The 15325-nt window shown below is 66.5% G+C and overlaps 2 protein-coding genes across 3 annotated transcripts; one reads left to right on the plus strand and one right to left on the minus strand.

Moving 5' to 3' along the window:
• Window positions 1-269: 269 nt before the first annotated feature.
• Window positions 270-5261, minus strand: PAFAH2 (platelet activating factor acetylhydrolase 2). 2 transcript variants are annotated; one of them, XM_050983407.1, is made up of 11 exons: window positions 5204-5261; window positions 4354-4447; window positions 4054-4201; window positions 3518-3614; window positions 3350-3418; window positions 3140-3254; window positions 1807-1920; window positions 1432-1523; window positions 1171-1341; window positions 912-1060; window positions 270-553 (listed from the first exon to the last, which is right to left on the minus strand). In XM_050983407.1, exons 2-11 carry the CDS (start codon window positions 4435-4437, stop codon window positions 459-461), a joined length of 1134 nt encoding a protein of 377 aa, XP_050839364.1. In that variant the 5' UTR covers window positions 4438-4447; window positions 5204-5261; the 3' UTR covers window positions 270-458. The 2 variants fall into 2 exon arrangements, with proteins under 2 accessions (XP_050839364.1, XP_050839365.1); XM_050983408.1 differs by having other exon boundaries at window positions 5196-5261.
• A 2549-nt stretch (window positions 5262-7810) lies between these two features.
• On the plus strand, window positions 7811-14870 carry EXTL1 (exostosin like glycosyltransferase 1). Its single transcript, XM_050983375.1, has 11 exons — window positions 7811-7911; window positions 8106-9341; window positions 12109-12202; window positions 12283-12390; window positions 12814-12933; window positions 13016-13148; window positions 13236-13354; window positions 13651-13746; window positions 13836-13922; window positions 14078-14238; window positions 14315-14870. Exons 2-11 carry the CDS (start codon window positions 8407-8409, stop codon window positions 14742-14744), a joined length of 2283 nt encoding a protein of 760 aa, XP_050839332.1. The 5' UTR covers window positions 7811-7911; window positions 8106-8406; the 3' UTR covers window positions 14745-14870.
• The last annotated feature ends 455 nt before the right edge of the window (window positions 14871-15325 follow it).

Below are 15325 nucleotides of genomic sequence, written 5' to 3' on the forward strand. Positions count from 1 at the left end.
CTCCTCCTTCCTTCCTCCCTCCCTTCCTTCCAGCTCGAAGCCATCCTCCTTCCTTCCTTCCCCCTGCAGAGTTCGGGCATGCACTCTGCCATCTGCACGGCTTTGCAGGACAATTATGGCATTTTCCTTACCCTTGTGCTTGGAGCCCTGATGCTGCATCTCTGTCAGCCGGGGCTGAACCTCCCCCAACCCACAGCGAAGCTGGGGATGGTCTCTAAAGCCCCCCCCACCCCACCCCCCCCGTGGTTTTATTACTCTGCACAGCCAACTCGGTTTTTATCCCTGGGGATTTTATTCCCTCAGTGCAGGCACAAGAGCAGGGAGGGCTCTGCTGGCACTGAGCACTGTCCCCAGGTCCTGCTCTCCTCACGGCTCCTCCTGCCCTTCCTGGCTCCTCCATTCCGGGCAAGGAGGAGTCACTTTGCCATTCCCCAGCTCCAGCAGTGCCCTGGGAGCAGCTACAGGTGAGAGCGTCCAAAGGGCACATCCGGAGCCACCGAGTCCCCAACGCCTTCCAGGAGCTCGTCCCACTGTCCAAACTGCTCCTGCAGCTCTGCACGGGGCACAGGGGGTGGCAGGGTTACCACAGCCTCCCCTCCAGGTGATAGGGCCACCACAGCCTCCCCTCCAGGTGACAGGGCCACCACAGCCCCTCCAAGTGACAGGGCCACCACAGCCTGCCCTCCAGGTGACAGGGCCACCACAGCCTGCCCCCCTCCAGGTGACAGGGCCACCACAGCCTCCCCTGCAGGTGACAGGGCCACCACAGCCTCCCCTCCAGGTGACAGGGCCACCACAGCCCCTCCAGGAGGCACCGAGGGGCAGCCACTGCACCCTGTGCCTTGGCAAGCAGCAGCCCCCAGCCCCAGAGCCCCCCCAGGCCCCCCCTGCTCCCCCAGCCCGGGCCGTACTGAGGTGCCTCTGCAGGAAGGCCAGAGCTGCCTGGCTGGTGATGGCCAGAGCCCTGCGGGGCTCCAGGGTGCCCCTCCTGCCGAAGATGAGGCTGAAGAGCTTCCCAGGGAGGAAGGCAAAGTCGGTCTGGTCCTCGTGCACGGTTCCCCTGCCAGGGGAGGGATGTGCATCAGGGGGACGTGCAGCAGGACCCGGAGGTTTTCCTGCTGGGGCACCCACGGGTGCTCCCTGCAGTGGGGGGTGCCTCCCCTGGCTCACAGCACGGTCACAATCCTCGTCTGGCTGTTTCTGGAGCTCAGCCTCTTCATTTTGGCAGCGCTCTCCGGAGTCTGGAACTTCTCAGTGTTGATGAAGAGCACGGGACTGGGCACCTCCGGGTACAGCAGGTTCTCCAGAGGGAACATCCAGGCATCCAGAGCCACGGCACACCTGGAGCAGGACAGGCAGCACCACGGCTCCCCTTCCCACCAGGATGAGCCCCGTGTCCCCAGAGCCTCCGCAGTCCCTGCCACGCCTCACCTGAAGCTGGGCTCCTTCACCAAGGCCAGCACCGCTGTCACCCCCCCGAAGGAATGGCCCATGACGGCCACCTTGGTCAGATCAAGGTTGTCCTGCAAAAGGGAGAGGGCTGAGGGCCCTGAGCCCAAACCTCACAGCTGCAGGTCTCTGATTAGGGGAGGAACAGCCAAGGGAAGGTCAGCAGAGTCCCCCTGGAAGGGGGGAGTGCCGTGTGCCAGCGCTGGTGTGAGGGGCTGGGGCTGCCCACAGCCAGGAGGTGCCCAGGGGCGGGAGGCTGGGGCTCTGCACAGACCCCTCTTGTGCCAGCAGGAAAAGCCTCAGGCAGGCAGGAGCGATCCTGGGGCACCCAGAGCCCCCCCAGGCCGAGCCAGGTACCTTCAGCACGGAGAGATCCCAGTCCTGGGGGAGGATGCTGGGGGCAGATCTGCCGCCGGCGATGCCCTGGAAGAGCCGCAGCGCCCGCACGCACTCCTGCGCTCTCTGGTGAACCTGGAACCATCAGCCCTTCCCGGGTCAGCCCAGCTCCTCCAACCCACAACTCGGGGTCACACCTTCCCCCCAGTGCCCCCCCAGGCCCGTTCCTCCTGTGCTTCTCTCCCTGACTGAACAAACACCAAACCCCGGCTCCCGCGGGATACAGCGCGTTTATTGGGGCGGGGTCTTTTGGGGTTTGCTCTTAATTCAGTTAATCTGGCAGCAGAGAGCTGGAAATGACCGAAAGTCTCTGCTCTGGGGAGGAAGCAGAGGAGGGAGAGCCCAGGATACTCACCAGCTGTCCCCCAGCCGAGCCATCCCTTGCTCCAAACCCTCACAGGGACCCCAGAGCCCCTAACCCAGGAGCAAACCTGGGTGTCCCCTAAACCCCAGCTCAGGGGCACCACCCGGGAGCATCCCAAAATCCCAAAGGATTCAGGGAGAGGATGCCCTGACTTGGAGCCACTTTGAGGCCATGTCCTCGGCTGCCCTAAGGACACCAGTGCTGCTGTCTGTGCACATTTAAGGTGACAAGTGACAAAGAACTCCAATGAAAACCTCTCTCCTGCTCCCTGCAACACAGAAAATGCCATAATGGAGATTGACCTGGCAATTATTTCCTTCTATTACCATTTTTTTCTCTTTCTCCCTCACCATTTGTGCTGGTGGGTTCAGGAGAAGCGTTTCCCTTTTCTGTGCAGTGTGCCATGAGGCAGAGCACACACAGAAATAACAGGCTGGGAGGTGATTTAGGGCTGCCAAAAGCACCTCCGTTCCTAGAGAGCTTTTCCACAACTAATCTTCACTTGCTGCTGTCCTTTTAAATGAGGCAGAAACAAACAGAGGGGGGGAACTTGGCTCAGCAGGAAACCTTCCTTCTCCCCAGCAAGCAGCTGTCCGGGATAATCCCAGAGAGACAAAAATCCGAGTGGGAACAAACCCAGCAGCTGGTGCAGAGCTGGGCTGGGCACAGAGTCCTGCTCTCCCCAGGGTGTGGGGGACATTATCCAGGGCCATGGCAAAGCCCAGCCTGGCTCCTGCTGGACAGACAGACCCCAGGAAACAGAGAGAAACAGGCTGAACAGATTTTTCTCCTCTCTGAGGAGAAAGCTCAGCCCCAGCACCGTGGCAATGCAGGACTGGGAAGAGCATCCCCAGGGATGCAGGGACAGCCTGGCTTGCAGGAGGAATTCCAGCCCTCCTCTCTGCCCACCCTGCACCCCCAGCCTGGTACCTGCTTGTTTCTGAAATAAAACTCCTTCTGCCCTTGGGGCACCCGCTGGAAGGGGATCCACTCCTCGGTCCCAGCCTCTGCCGGGCAGAAATAGGTGGTGGCAGCAGAGTGGTCCCTGTGGGCAGGAGGGAAGGGGACACCGGCAGTTCCCCCCGGGGCACCGCGTCCCACCAGCCCCAGCACAAACTTGGTGGGGACCTGGGCACCCACCTGTGCTCCAGAGCTGCCACCACGAAGCCCCAGGACGCCAGCTCTGTGCAGATTGATGAGTACAAGGTCCTGGAAGGGAGATGGGAGCAGGGGGCTCAGGGCAGGTCTGAGCGGGGCCAGGGAGGGTCCCCACATCCCCACCCCAGCCCTGCTCAGGGCTCAGGTTACCGAAAGGCTCCCAGGCCGTGGGAGAAGATGATCAGGGGGTACCCACTGCTGCGGGGCTTGAGGGGCCCATTCCAGCTGACAGGAACTCTGCAGGAGCCTGCAGGAGGAGAAACCCCCAGGAACGGGAGGGGGACACGGGCAGTGGGTGCCACAGGTCTGAATGGGGAGGGGGACACGGGCAGTGGGTGCCACAGGTCTGAACGGGGAGGGGGACAGGGGCAGTGGGTGCCACAGGTCTGAACGGGGAGGGGGACAGGGGCAGTGGGTGCCACAGGTCCGAATGGGGAGGGGGACAGGGGCAGTGGGTGCCACAGGTCCGAACGGGGAGGGGGACATGGGCAGTGGGTGCCACAGGTCTGAATGGGGAGGGGGACACGGGCAGTGGGTGCCACAGGTCTGAACGGGGAGGGGGACAGAGGCAGGTCCCTGCTCAGCCCAGCTCTGCCTGCAGCACCCACCCAGGCACTGGGGGGGATTGAACCCCACCAGGGGTCCCTAAGGAGCCCCCAGGGTGGGGATGGGGTGTCCCCCCTCACCGATGGCGATGCCGAGCAGGGCGGAGCACCAGCGGCGACCCAGGGTGACATCGGCCAGCCCCCCGCAGTACTCGGGGCGCGGGACCCAGAGCGGCTCCGTGGCCCCTGCCCGGGGCAGGCACGGGTAGAACAGGCGGAGGAAGAGCCCCTGAGGGAGACAAGGACCGGGACACGGTGGGGACGGCACAGAAGGAGGTGGCCGTGTCCAAAACCAGCTGGCTGCAGCCGCCTTGCTCTGCAGGGAAGCCTGTCCCTGTCCCCATCCCCATCCCTGTGCCCATCCCTGTGCCCATCCCGTACCTGCCGCGTGTGGCCCACCATGACATCCGTGCAGCCCACCTGGTGGGGTCCCTGCCCCGGGGGCAGCGCCAGCATCCCCCCCATGCTGCCGAGCCTGGGCAGAGACACGGGCTCAGTGACTGTCCCCCGCCCCAGGGACCCCAACCCGCTCCCTCCTCCCTTCCCCACCCCGCTCCCATCGCCCAGAGCCCCCCCAGTGACCCCCAGTTCCACCCCCTCCCCGGGCACAGCCCCTGGGGGCTGCTCAGGGATGACACCCCCCGTTCCCCTCCCGGGACTGGGATCGCTGAGGGTGCTGCTGAGGGTGCTGTCCCCCCGCGGGGACAGGGGCTGGGGCACAGAGGTCAGTGCGGGCTGGCCCCGCGGCAGGACGGGACCCGCACCCCGCAGTGCCGAACTACAGCTCCCAGCAGCGCCCGGGGCCGCGGGACCGCCCCTCCCAGTATGGCCCCGGGCCGGGACCACAGCTCCCAGTATGCGCTGGGAGCCCGGACTACAGCTCCCGGTTGGCGGTGCTGGACTACAGCTCCCAGCGCATCCCGGTGCCCGAGCCGTGCCGGCCGCTCCCAGCGCTCCCCCAGCGCCCCCCGGCACCACCGCAGCTCCCAGCTGTCCCCAGTGCCCGGTGACCCCCAGCTCCCAGCGCTCCCGCAGCCCCCAGTGCCTCCCAGTGCCACCCCAGCTCCCAGTGCCCTCGCCCACGCAGCTCCCAGTGCTCCCCAGAAGCTCCCAGCGCCCCTCCCAAGCTTCCAGGGCTCTCCCAGCTCCGAGTGTCCCTCTGTGCCCTCCCAGCTCCCAGTAAAAACAGTCCAGTGTCCCCCAGTATCCCCCTGCCCGCTCACACCAGTACCGCGGGTCACAGCTCCCAGCACGCCCCAGTGAACTCTGCCCTGCATCTCCCAGTGCCTCCCGTGCTCCTGGACTTCAGCTCCCAGTAGACACCAGGACAGGACACGGCTCCCAGTGTCACCAGCACGAAACCACAGCTCCCAGTGACACCAGGACAGGACACGGATCCCAGTGACACCAGCACGAAACCACAGCTCCCAGTGACACCAGGACAGGACACGGATCCCAGTGACACCAGCACGAAACCACAGATCCCAGTGACACCAGGACAGGACACGGCTCCTCGTGTCACCAGCACGAAACCACAGATCCCAGTGACACCAGGACAGGACACGGCTCCTCGTGTCACCGGCATGAAACCACAGCTCCCAGTGACACCAGGACAGGACACGGCTCCCGGTGTCACCAGCACAAAACCCCAGCTCCCAGTGACACCAGGACAGGACACGGCTCCCGGTGTCACCATCACGAAACCACAGCTCCCAGTGACACCAGGACAGGAGACGGCTCCTCGTGTCACCAGCACGAAACCACAGCTCCCAGTGACACCAGGACAGGACACGGCTCCCGGTGTCACCAGCACAAAACCCCAGCTCCCAGTGACACCAGGACAGGACACGGCTCCCGGTGTCACCAGTTCAGGACACAGCTCCCAGTGACAGCAGTACAGGACACGGCTCCCGGTGTCATCACCACGAAACCACAGCTCCCAGTGTCACCAGCAGAGGTCCCAGTGCCCCCAGTTCAGGACACACCCCCAGTCCCCCCACGGCCCCTCCGCAGGGCATGGGGGGCTGTGCCCGCGGGCAGCACCCCAAGCCCAGGGCTGCCCTGTCCGTGTCTGTACCCAGCCGTGTCCCTGTCCCCAGCACTGTCCCTCTGTCCCCCCCAGAGGCCAGCGGCGCTCTGGGGCTCTCGTTGCCCATCCCCACGTTCCCTGGCCTTTGCTTAATCCTCTTTCTGGAGCTAAAGCGGCCGCAGGTCCCCAGTAATCCCCTCTGCGGCCGGGGATTAATTCCCTGCGGGGCCGAGCCGGCCAGGCTGGCAAATAAATACCCAAAGATTTGGTGACAACCGTCTCCGCCAGGCTCCCGCTCCCACAGCCCCACTGGGCGACTGGGGAAACTGAGGCACGGGCCGGGCGCTGGACAGAGCCCGGGGATCGCCACTGCCGGTGTGCCCCGGGGCCAGGGCAGGGAGGGAGAGCGCAGCCCGTGCCCTCGGCCATCGGGGCAGCCGCAGGCGGGGGCCGCCCGGGCTGTCCCGCCCGTGGCCGCCATCCAGCGCTCCGGTCCCGGCTTGCCCGGCCGGCGGGACAGGGCGAGGGCGGCTGCGGGGCCGCGGATGCCGGGACGGGGTGGGAGAGACGAGCCCCGACCTGTCCGGGCTGCCAGGCCCGGCCCACGCCCGGCTCGGGGAATGGGGTCAGCCCCCCCAGCACCCCCAAATTACCCCTGCAAAGCCACCCTGGGACACAGAGTGACAGAGGGACACTGGTCCAGGAGGACAGAGGGACACGGAGGCAGGGGGACGGGGGTCCATGGGGACACGGGGACACGTTGACAGGGGTCCATGGGGACAAGGCATCCATGGGGATAGGGGGACACGGGGACAGGGGTCCATGAGGACAAGGGGTCCATGGGGACAAGGGGTCCATGGGGACAGTGGGACACAGAGACAGGGGGACAGAGGTCCATGGGGACAAGGGGTCCATGGGGACAGTGGGACACAGGGACAGGGGGACAGAGATCCATGGGGACAAGGGGTCCATGGGGACAGTAGGACACAGGGACACGGGTCCATGGGGACAGTAGGACACAGGGACAGGGGGACACGGGCTCGGTCCCCCCTCACCCCCGGCTCCCCCGGGACCCCCCCGGCTCTCGCGGGGATTCCTCCCCCCCCCCCCCCTCCCCGTCCCACGTGGACGCGGCCAATGGGAGCGCTCCGTAGGGCGGGGCTCCTATGGACACGCCCACCCATGTGAGCGGAAAACCAATGGGAGATCGGGGGCGGGACAAGCCGGGGAGGGGGCGGGGCCAGGGCGCCGTGTAACAGATGCGGGCGGGGGGGCACGTGGAGCGCGGGGGGGACGCGGGACCCCCGGGACCGGCCGGACAGGGGACACGGGGACAGCGACACGGGCAGGGGGACAGCCAGCCCCGCGGGGACTGACCGGCGGACAGCGCGCAGCCAGCTCCCGGAGGGAACAGGGGACAGCCAGCCCTGGGCGGGACAGACACACGGACGGACGAGGGAGGGGACAGGGGACAGACAGTCCCCGGAGGACAGACGGACAGGGGACGGCCAGCTCTGAGGGGCGCAGGGAACAGCGGGACAGTTAACCCCGGAGGGGACCGATAGACGGACAGAGGACCGGCAGTCCCGGGGTGGGACAGGAGGACAGCGGAGAGCAGCCGGGGTCTCGGACAGGCACCGGGGGGACACGGGAACAGAGAGCCCTGCGCAGGGACCGACGGACAAGGTGACAAGGAGGACTCATACCCAGCACCCCGGGAGCGGAGCTGTGCGGAGCCTCCCGCAGCGGCTCCTCCGCCCGGCCGCCCACCGGGAGCCCGGCGGGGCTGCTCGGCGGCTGCTCCGCCGCCTTCCCCGGCCGGGGATGCAGCCCGGAGCCGCGGGCAGCCGGCGAACGGGGCTCCGGGACACGGCGGCCCGACACCCACCGGGGGCATCGACCCCCCGAAGGTAACGGGGGGACCGGGGGGGAAGGAGCAGGGCAGGGAGGGGGGCTCCGGCGGTCGCGGGTGGGTTTGTTCCCGGGGTTTTATTCCCCAGGGAGCTGGGGAGGGGAGTCCCGCCGCAGGGATGTGTGGAGCCACTTGTGGTGACACGGTTGGCGGCGACAGGACGGTGACGCCGCGACCTCTCCCTTTCTCCAGGGATTTGAAGCTGGGTCAAGCGATGGAAATGTCATTGTCGCTGCTCGGGGGCCCGGAGAAGTGAGCGGCCGGGGCACCGGGCTCTGCTCTGCAGCCAGACACTGGGACGGTCCCGAGAAACCAGCACAGCCCTGGGCAGAGCGGGCAGCAAGCGGGGACTGTCACAGACTGCAAGGACACAGGACAGCACCTGGGGCCAGGAGCCGTCCCACCACCCACTCGGGGCTGGGAACATCGGCCTCTTGACCGGACTCTGGCACCCACCTGAGCCCGATGAGGAGCTGGGGCTGCGTGTGAACCTATGCAGACCAGGAAGAAATACATTTTCCTGGCTTTCCTGGCCTCTTGGCTCCTGCTTTTCCTCTTCGGAGGGGATCAGCTGCGCCGTTTCCCTTTCTTTTCTGCGAGGAAAGCAGAAGCCCCGAGGAGCTGGCCCCGCTGGACGGATCGGTCCCTCCTCAAGAGCTTTGCAGACCCCGAGGAGCTGCAGAGGGATGGGGACCCTCCCCTGCTGTCCCCCCGTGAGCGGCGGGCGGCGTGGCTGAGCATCTACAGGAGCAGCAGGTGCCGGATGGAAACCTGCTTCGACCTCTCCAGGTGCGAGAGGAACGGCTTCAAAGTGTTCACCTACCCCCAGGAGCGGGGCCAGCCCGTCTCGGAGACCTACAGCAAAATCCTCAGCTCCATCGAGCGCTCTCGCTACCACACGGCCAGGCCCGAGGAAGCCTGCCTCTTCATCCTCAGCATCGACACGCTGGACCGCGACCGCCTCTCGGGCCACTACGTCCGCGACGTGGACGAGAAAATCCGCGGCTCGCCGCTCTGGAACGGCGGCCGCAACCACCTCATCTTCAACCTCTACTCGGGCACCTGGCCCAGCTACGCCGGCGAGCTGGGCTTCGACACCGGCCACGCCATCCTGGCCAGAGCCAGCTCCGACAGCCGCACCTTCCGGCCCGGCTTCGACGTCTCCATCCCTCTGTTCCCCAGGGAGCACCCGCAGCGCGGCGGGGACGGTGGCTGGCTGCGCCAGGACTCGCTGCCCCCCAAGAAGAAATTCCTGCTGGTGTTCAAGGGGAAGCGGTACCTGACGGGCATCGGCTCCGGCACGCGGAACGCGCTGCACCACATCCACAACGGGAAGGACATCATCTCCCTCACCACCTGCAAGCACGGCAAGGACTGGGAGAAGCACAAGGACACGCGCTGTGACAAGGACAACGTGGACTATGAGAGGTGAGTCAGGGATGGGGGGAAAGGGGACACCCCACGAGTGTCCCTGCCTCTCTGCGGGGTGCAGTGAGTGAGAGGGAAGTTTTGGGTTCTCCTGAGAGGGATGGGGGTTTCGTTGCACGGTGGGGAGCGAGGCGCCGACTGCTCAGGGCTTTCCTGCTCTCTGTTAAAGTTGGAGTAATCTGGCGAGAGCAGCTCTTATCTGCAATTGCTGCCACCGCCTCTAATACGATTTCCCTTTTTCCCAACGCTGATGAATGATGCTTTTCTTCTCCCCCCTCCCGCTCTCCCCCAGCATAAACGTTTCTCTTGGAGATGAGCCCAAAACATCCCCTTCTCACTGACTCCACTGGAAATCCCACAAAACTGGTGGGTCTGTGGGCGTCCCAGTGTGGGCAGCCCTGAGTTTAATTGGTGGTGGTGCCTGGGGGTCCCCCTGCGTCCCCCATCACAAATGGACACGGTGGCAGCAGTGTGGGATGGACACAGTGGTGGAAAAATTGGGGGTGCAAAGTTCTGTGAGTTTGGGGGGTTCCATTCTGCAGGCACACGTGCCAGCTCCTCACCTCCCCATCCAACTCCTTGGGACCCATCACCAGCTGCCGAATGCAGGGCTGGTAAAGGCAGAGCCCATCCCACAGACGATGGGCAGGTGCCCATCCCACTGCCTGGGGACATCCCCCAGGCACCCGGCTGGAGAGCAGATGGGGAGAGGCCACGTTGGGCATCATCCTCAAAGCGTCTTAGGAGGTACTGGGAGGTAAAAGTGGAACTGGGGTGCTGACACTGGGATTAGCCGGGGCTTTGGGATGGGTCAGGCACCACACGGCCCCGTCTGGAGGGTGCCACCAGCCCAGCAGGGTCAGCACTTGCAGCAAGGGCTCTTTGGGACGGGGCATCTCAGGACAGTGGGGTTGGCAGGACAGGGGGCCCAAGGTCAGCCCCACGCTGTGCCAAGGGGCAGCGGGATGAGAATTCCCCCCATCCGCCCACCCAGGTAATCCCCTAATGCTGTTTGCAAACACTGGGAGATTTACACCTCTCCCAGGACGGCTTTGGCCAGCGGCTCGATGGGAACACGTGGCACGGGCAGCGTGCTCGTGTGTGACCCCGAGCCTCCGCCTCCCTGCTCCTCCCTGCGGGACACCGGGCACAAAACCACCGGCATCGCCACTGGGGCCGGCTCTGCCCGACCTCCCGCGGGGACCGCTGCCCTCCTGCCCGGGGAGGTGCTCCCACACGGGCAGGGGACAAAGTGGGACCTCGGTGGCCCCGTTCACCCGGTGTGGCCGGTGCTGGCACTGTGGAGGCAGCTCGGGGAGCAGAGGAAGGCTCTGCCGGCCGTTCCATCACCCTCCTCATGCCCGAGGGGCTGCCCCGAACAATCCGGGTCTGTTCTGGGATAAAGGGCGGCTTGTGGCAGCGCTGCGGAGCGGCCCCGCTGCCCCGCGCTCCGAGCGCTCGGCGCGGGCTGGGAGCGGCTCTGCGGAGCCGCCGGTGCCGGTGGCACCGTGCCCGGCCGGAGCCACCGAGGGGCCTGGCGAAGGGAGCGCGGCGGGCGCCCGTCCCGGCTCCTGACAAAACAAGGAAGCCCTGACGGCGATTGCCCGGAAACCGCAGCGCGTCGGGAGCGAATATTTCCATCGGGAGCCTTCGGCCCCGCAGCCCGGCCGGCGCCAGCCGCCCCACCGCACCGGCTGCCGGCGAGGGCACCCCCCGGGCCGGGTCCCGCTGCCCACCCGGCCCCGGAGCTGCCGGGAGTCACGGCAGGGCCCGGGGTCCCCGGAGAGGTGACAGCCGGCTCTGGCCCCGGGATGTGGCTGTCGCTGCTGTGGTTCCGTGGGGGTCTGGGCGCTGTTTGAGCCGCCCTCACCCCTCCGGCTGCCCGGCCGGGAGTTTGAGTGTTAACGGGTCAAGGGTTTTGGCATCCTTTGGAGACACTGGGGAGGTTCATCCAGAGGCAGATTTTATTGTGAAACTCTCTGCCTTGGCATTGGGGCTGATTTCCCACATCCCAGGGCGCTGGGACGTGCCCGAATGCTCCGCCACGCGCGGAGGTGACACAGCCTCAGCTCCCAACCTGGCACCAGCACCGCAGGGACACCCTTCCTCCTGGGACCAGCACATCGCAAGGGCTCTTTCTGGCCTCCCAACCCCCCCGGCTGGCCCATGCGGGTCCCCCCCAGCCCATCCAGGAGCGGCTGCCCCTCCCCGCGGGCAGGAACAGACAGGGTCTGTCCCGACCTAAAGTCAATATTGGATTTTCCGGCGCGGCCGCAGGGACCCGGCAGCGGCCGAGCCTCTCCCCAGCACGGCACAGAAGGGGCTTTGAGAGCCCCACGGGCGAGCCCGGCCGGGGGGGCCGCGCTGCCGGCACCCACTGCCCCTCCCGAACGCTGCCAGGGCAGGCAGGGCTGGTCCTGCCCAGCAAGTCTGGGCACGGCTCAGGAGTCACTGCAGTTTCGGGCTCGGGGGCTGGGGTGGTGGCCTTGTGTGGGGTGTCATTGCTGGAGGGTGGGAGGAGCTGGCTCGTGCCTTCGAAGGGCTCTGGGGTCCCTTCCTGACCCCCCTTCTTTAAGGGATGCCCAGTCCATCCCTTCAGCACCCAGGAGATCTCTGCTCCCACAAAACCAGGGATGTTCAGAGCCACAATCAGTCCAAACCGATCCTAACCCTGCCCTGGCTTGGCTCCAGGTGCCAGCAGCACCTCCCAGGTGCTCACAGGAGGGGAGGGGGCCGTGCCTGACCCCTGCCCCACCTCCCATGCCAGGTTTGACTACCAGGAGCTGCTGCACAACTCCACCTTCTGCATCGTGCCCCGGGGCAGGCGCCTGGGCTCCTTCCGCTTCCTCGAGGCTCTGCAGGTACGGGGTGGGCAGGGCGATGGGGGACACCCTCAATGGGGTCTGGGGGCTCTGTCCCAGCCTGCGGGGTCCCTCCACAGGCCGCCTGCATCCCGGTGCTGCTGAGTGATGGCTGGGAGCTGCCCTTCGCCGAGGCCATCGACTGGGGCAAAGCTGCTGTCGTGGGCAGTGAGAGGCTCCTGCTGCAGGTACCGGGTCCAGATCCTGCCCCACGCCAGCACCAGACCCCAATCCCAATGCCAGCCGTGGTGGAACCCCCAGACAAATCTGGGGGTGAGCCCCTGGCAGCTGAGCCTGGCAGCAATCCTGTGGGCAGATGCAAGAGGGTCTGAGCCAGCCTGGAATGGGGGTCCCACCCCAGCTGCAGCCCCTGTGGGCTCTGTTCATCTCGGGGGGAAGGTGGGAAGGACCTTCCTGGGCACAACCCTTGGGAATCCTGGGCCCGATCCTGCTCCAGAGAGAGGAGATGCAGCCCCACAGGAGGAGGGTGGCACCACGCACAGCAGGGGCTGTGCCCTGGCATGGCTGGGACGGTTGGGGGGGGACAGAGGCGAGGAGCCCAGCCCCGAGGGGGAAGCTGAGGTGAGGACCCCGCTGCCCCCCTGGCACAGATCCCCTCGGCCGTGCGCTGCATCCACCCCGAGCGCGTGCTGGCCTTCCAGCAGCAGACCCAGTTCCTGTGGGATGCCTACTTCTCCTCCGTGGACAAGATCGTGCACACCACGCTGGAGGTGAGCCCCCAGCCCCGAGCCCCCCTCCCCAGCTGCCGGGGTCTCCAGCGGGGGGCTGGGAGCATCACTCCGCCTCTGGCAGATCATCAAGGACCGGCTGTCTCCGCACCGCTCCCGCTCCCGCTTCCTCTGGAACGCGCTGCCCGGGGGGCTCCTGGTCCTGCCCGACTTCTCCACCCACCTCGGGGATTTTCCCTTCTACTACCTGCACCACGGTAGGACCCTGCCTGCCCTGCTGAGCACCGCGAATCCGGGGCGTGCCCAACACCTCTCCTTTTCCTTTCCCACCCTTTTTTTTCCAGGCTACAGCCCCTCCAAGAAGTTCACGGCTTTCATCCGGGCGGTCTCGCAAGCAGGGTCTCTGTCCCAGCCCATCCTCAGGCTCATCCAAGCCGTCTCTGGATCCCAGTACTGCGCCCAGGTGGGAGGAGCTGAGTCCCGCGTGGCCGGTGCAGCTCCCGGGATCCGGGGAGTGATGGGGCTGGGTCCTGCGGGGGCCCAGGAGAGGGGATGGTGGGTCTAGGGACCGAGGGGGTGGCTGGTGGCTGGGCTCCCCTTTGGGTGGGCAGAGCTGTCTCCCAAGCCCTTTGGGGTGGAGGCGGGACCACCTGGGGGTTTATCCTGGTCCAAACTGCCACGAGATGGTTTTGGGATGGTCTGGGCTGGAGCAAAGAACCCACCCAACCCCTCCGAGCACTCCTGTCCTCCCCCTTGCAGATCGTGGTCCTGTGGAGCTGCGAGAAGCCGCCGCCCCCGAGCGGGAAATGGCCCCAGAGCAGCGTGCCCCTGACCATCATCCAGGGCAGGAGGAAGGTGAGGGGACCGGGGACACGGACAGGGAGCAGGGGCACGAGGTGGGACAGCCACCCCAGGACACCAACCTGTCCTTCCTCCCCCCACAGCTCAGCGACCGCTTCTTCCCGTTCGGGGCCATCCAGACGGACGCGGTGCTGAGCCTGGACGAGGACACCAGCCTCTCCACCAGCGAGGTGAGGCCGCGGCCCCGGCTCCCTCGGATGCTCAGCGGCCAGCACAGGGCTGTCCCCGTGTCCCCGCGTCCTCCAGGGGCAGCGGCGCTCCCCTGCCGCAGGTCCCCGCGGGGGGTGGCACTGCCCTGGGTGACACCGTGCCCCTCCCGTGCCAGGTGGACTTTGCCTTCTCGGTGTGGCTCAGCTTCCCCGAGCGCATCGTGGGCTTCCCCACGCAGAGCCACTTCTGGGACGCCGAGCAGGGCCGCTGGGGCTACACCTCCAAATGGACCAACGAGCTCTCCATCGTCCTCACCGCCGCCGCCTTCTACCACCGGTACCCGGCCGGGGCGGGGCCGCGGGGGCCGGGGGGGCTCAGCCACATCCTGCCCCTCACCCCGTTCTCCCTCCAGGTACTACCACAGCCTCTTCACCGAGTACCTGCCCGCGGGGCTGCGGGAGCTGGTGGACGGGCTGGCCGCCTGCGAGGACATCCTGATGAACGTCCTGGTGGCCGCTGTCACCAAGCTGCCCCCCATCAAGGTGACCCAGCGCAAGCAGCACAAGGAGGGGGTGGCCCAGCGGGCGGAGTGCGGCGATGGGGCTGCGGGGACCCCCCCGGCCGGGCAGGGGAGCCCCTCGGCCCCGCGCCCTGCTCCTGCCGGGGCCGAGGGCACGGACGGCAGCCGGCGCTTCTCCCAGCGCCAGGACTGCCTCAACCAGCTGGCCGAGTGGTTTGGCTACATGCCCCTGGTGCCCTCGCAGCTGCGCCTCGACCCCGTCCTCTTCAAGGACCAGGTCTCGGTCCTGCGCAAGAAATACCCGAGCCTGGAGAAGCCGTGAGGGCTGCCGGGGTCGGGGAGGGCTCGGGGTGCTCGGAGCCCTCCGGGGGCAGGCTCGCTGCTGCTGACGGGGTTTTACTCGTTATTGGGTTTTACCAGTGCAATAAAGGAGGGGGGAGAGGTAGGATCCGGATGGTGGCTGTGGAATTCGGGGGGAGCACTGGGGGCACTGGGAGCACCGGCTTTTGGGTGCTCCAACCCTTCTGCCATCGGCACCCTGGGAATAACCCGGGCAGCCCCCCCAGCCCTTCGGGCAGGGAGAGTCCTTCACCTTCCCGAGAGCAAACAGGGGAGCGATAAGAGCTGTGTGTGACCTCCCTCCCTCGCTCCAGCTGCGTCCTCCTCATTCCCTGGACAGCCCAGCACCCCATTGCCTCGCAGCGCTCCCCGGAGAAGGGAAAAGGGCTGTTTCAGCTGGCTTTCCTCCCAGCTGAACAGAAATAACAGAATATTAGGTGGCCTCCAACAGCCACTCTCGGGCTGCCGCAGCCCTGGGTGCGTCCTTGGCTCCTGCAGATAGCGGAGATAACACCCAGAGCAGACCCAACATCCCCCCGCACAGCCCCTGTGCTCTGCTTTATT

The sequence above is a fragment of the Serinus canaria genome, chromosome 23 (assembly GCF_022539315.1).
Source record: "Serinus canaria isolate serCan28SL12 chromosome 23, serCan2020, whole genome shotgun sequence".
Classification (NCBI taxonomy): domain Eukaryota; kingdom Metazoa; phylum Chordata; class Aves; order Passeriformes; family Fringillidae; genus Serinus; species Serinus canaria.

What these genes read in the sequence shown, in the direction of transcription:
- PAFAH2 (XM_050983407.1), bottom strand. Translation starts at nt 4,437, where the DNA reads ATGGGGGGGATGCTGGCGCTGCCCCCGGGGCAGGGACCCCACCAGGTG. An exon ending in TGGTGGGCCACACGCGGCAG is followed by an intron (nt 4,202 to 4,353) that starts GTACGGGATGGG and finishes TGTCTCCCTCAG; the next exon opens with GGGCTCTTCCTCCGCCTGTT. An exon ending in GTGGCAGCTCTGGAGCACAG is followed by an intron (nt 3,255 to 3,349) that starts GTGGGTGCCCAG and finishes TCCTGCCCACAG; the next exon opens with GGACCACTCTGCTGCCACCA.
- EXTL1 (XM_050983375.1), top strand. Translation starts at nt 8,407, where the DNA reads ATGCAGACCAGGAAGAAATACATTTTCCTGGCTTTCCTGGCCTCTTGG. An exon ending in GCTTCCTCGAGGCTCTGCAG is followed by an intron (nt 12,203 to 12,282) that starts GTACGGGGTGGG and finishes GTCCCTCCACAG; the next exon opens with GCCGCCTGCATCCCGGTGCT. An exon ending in TCGTGCACACCACGCTGGAG is followed by an intron (nt 12,934 to 13,015) that starts GTGAGCCCCCAG and finishes CGCCTCTGGCAG; the next exon opens with ATCATCAAGGACCGGCTGTC.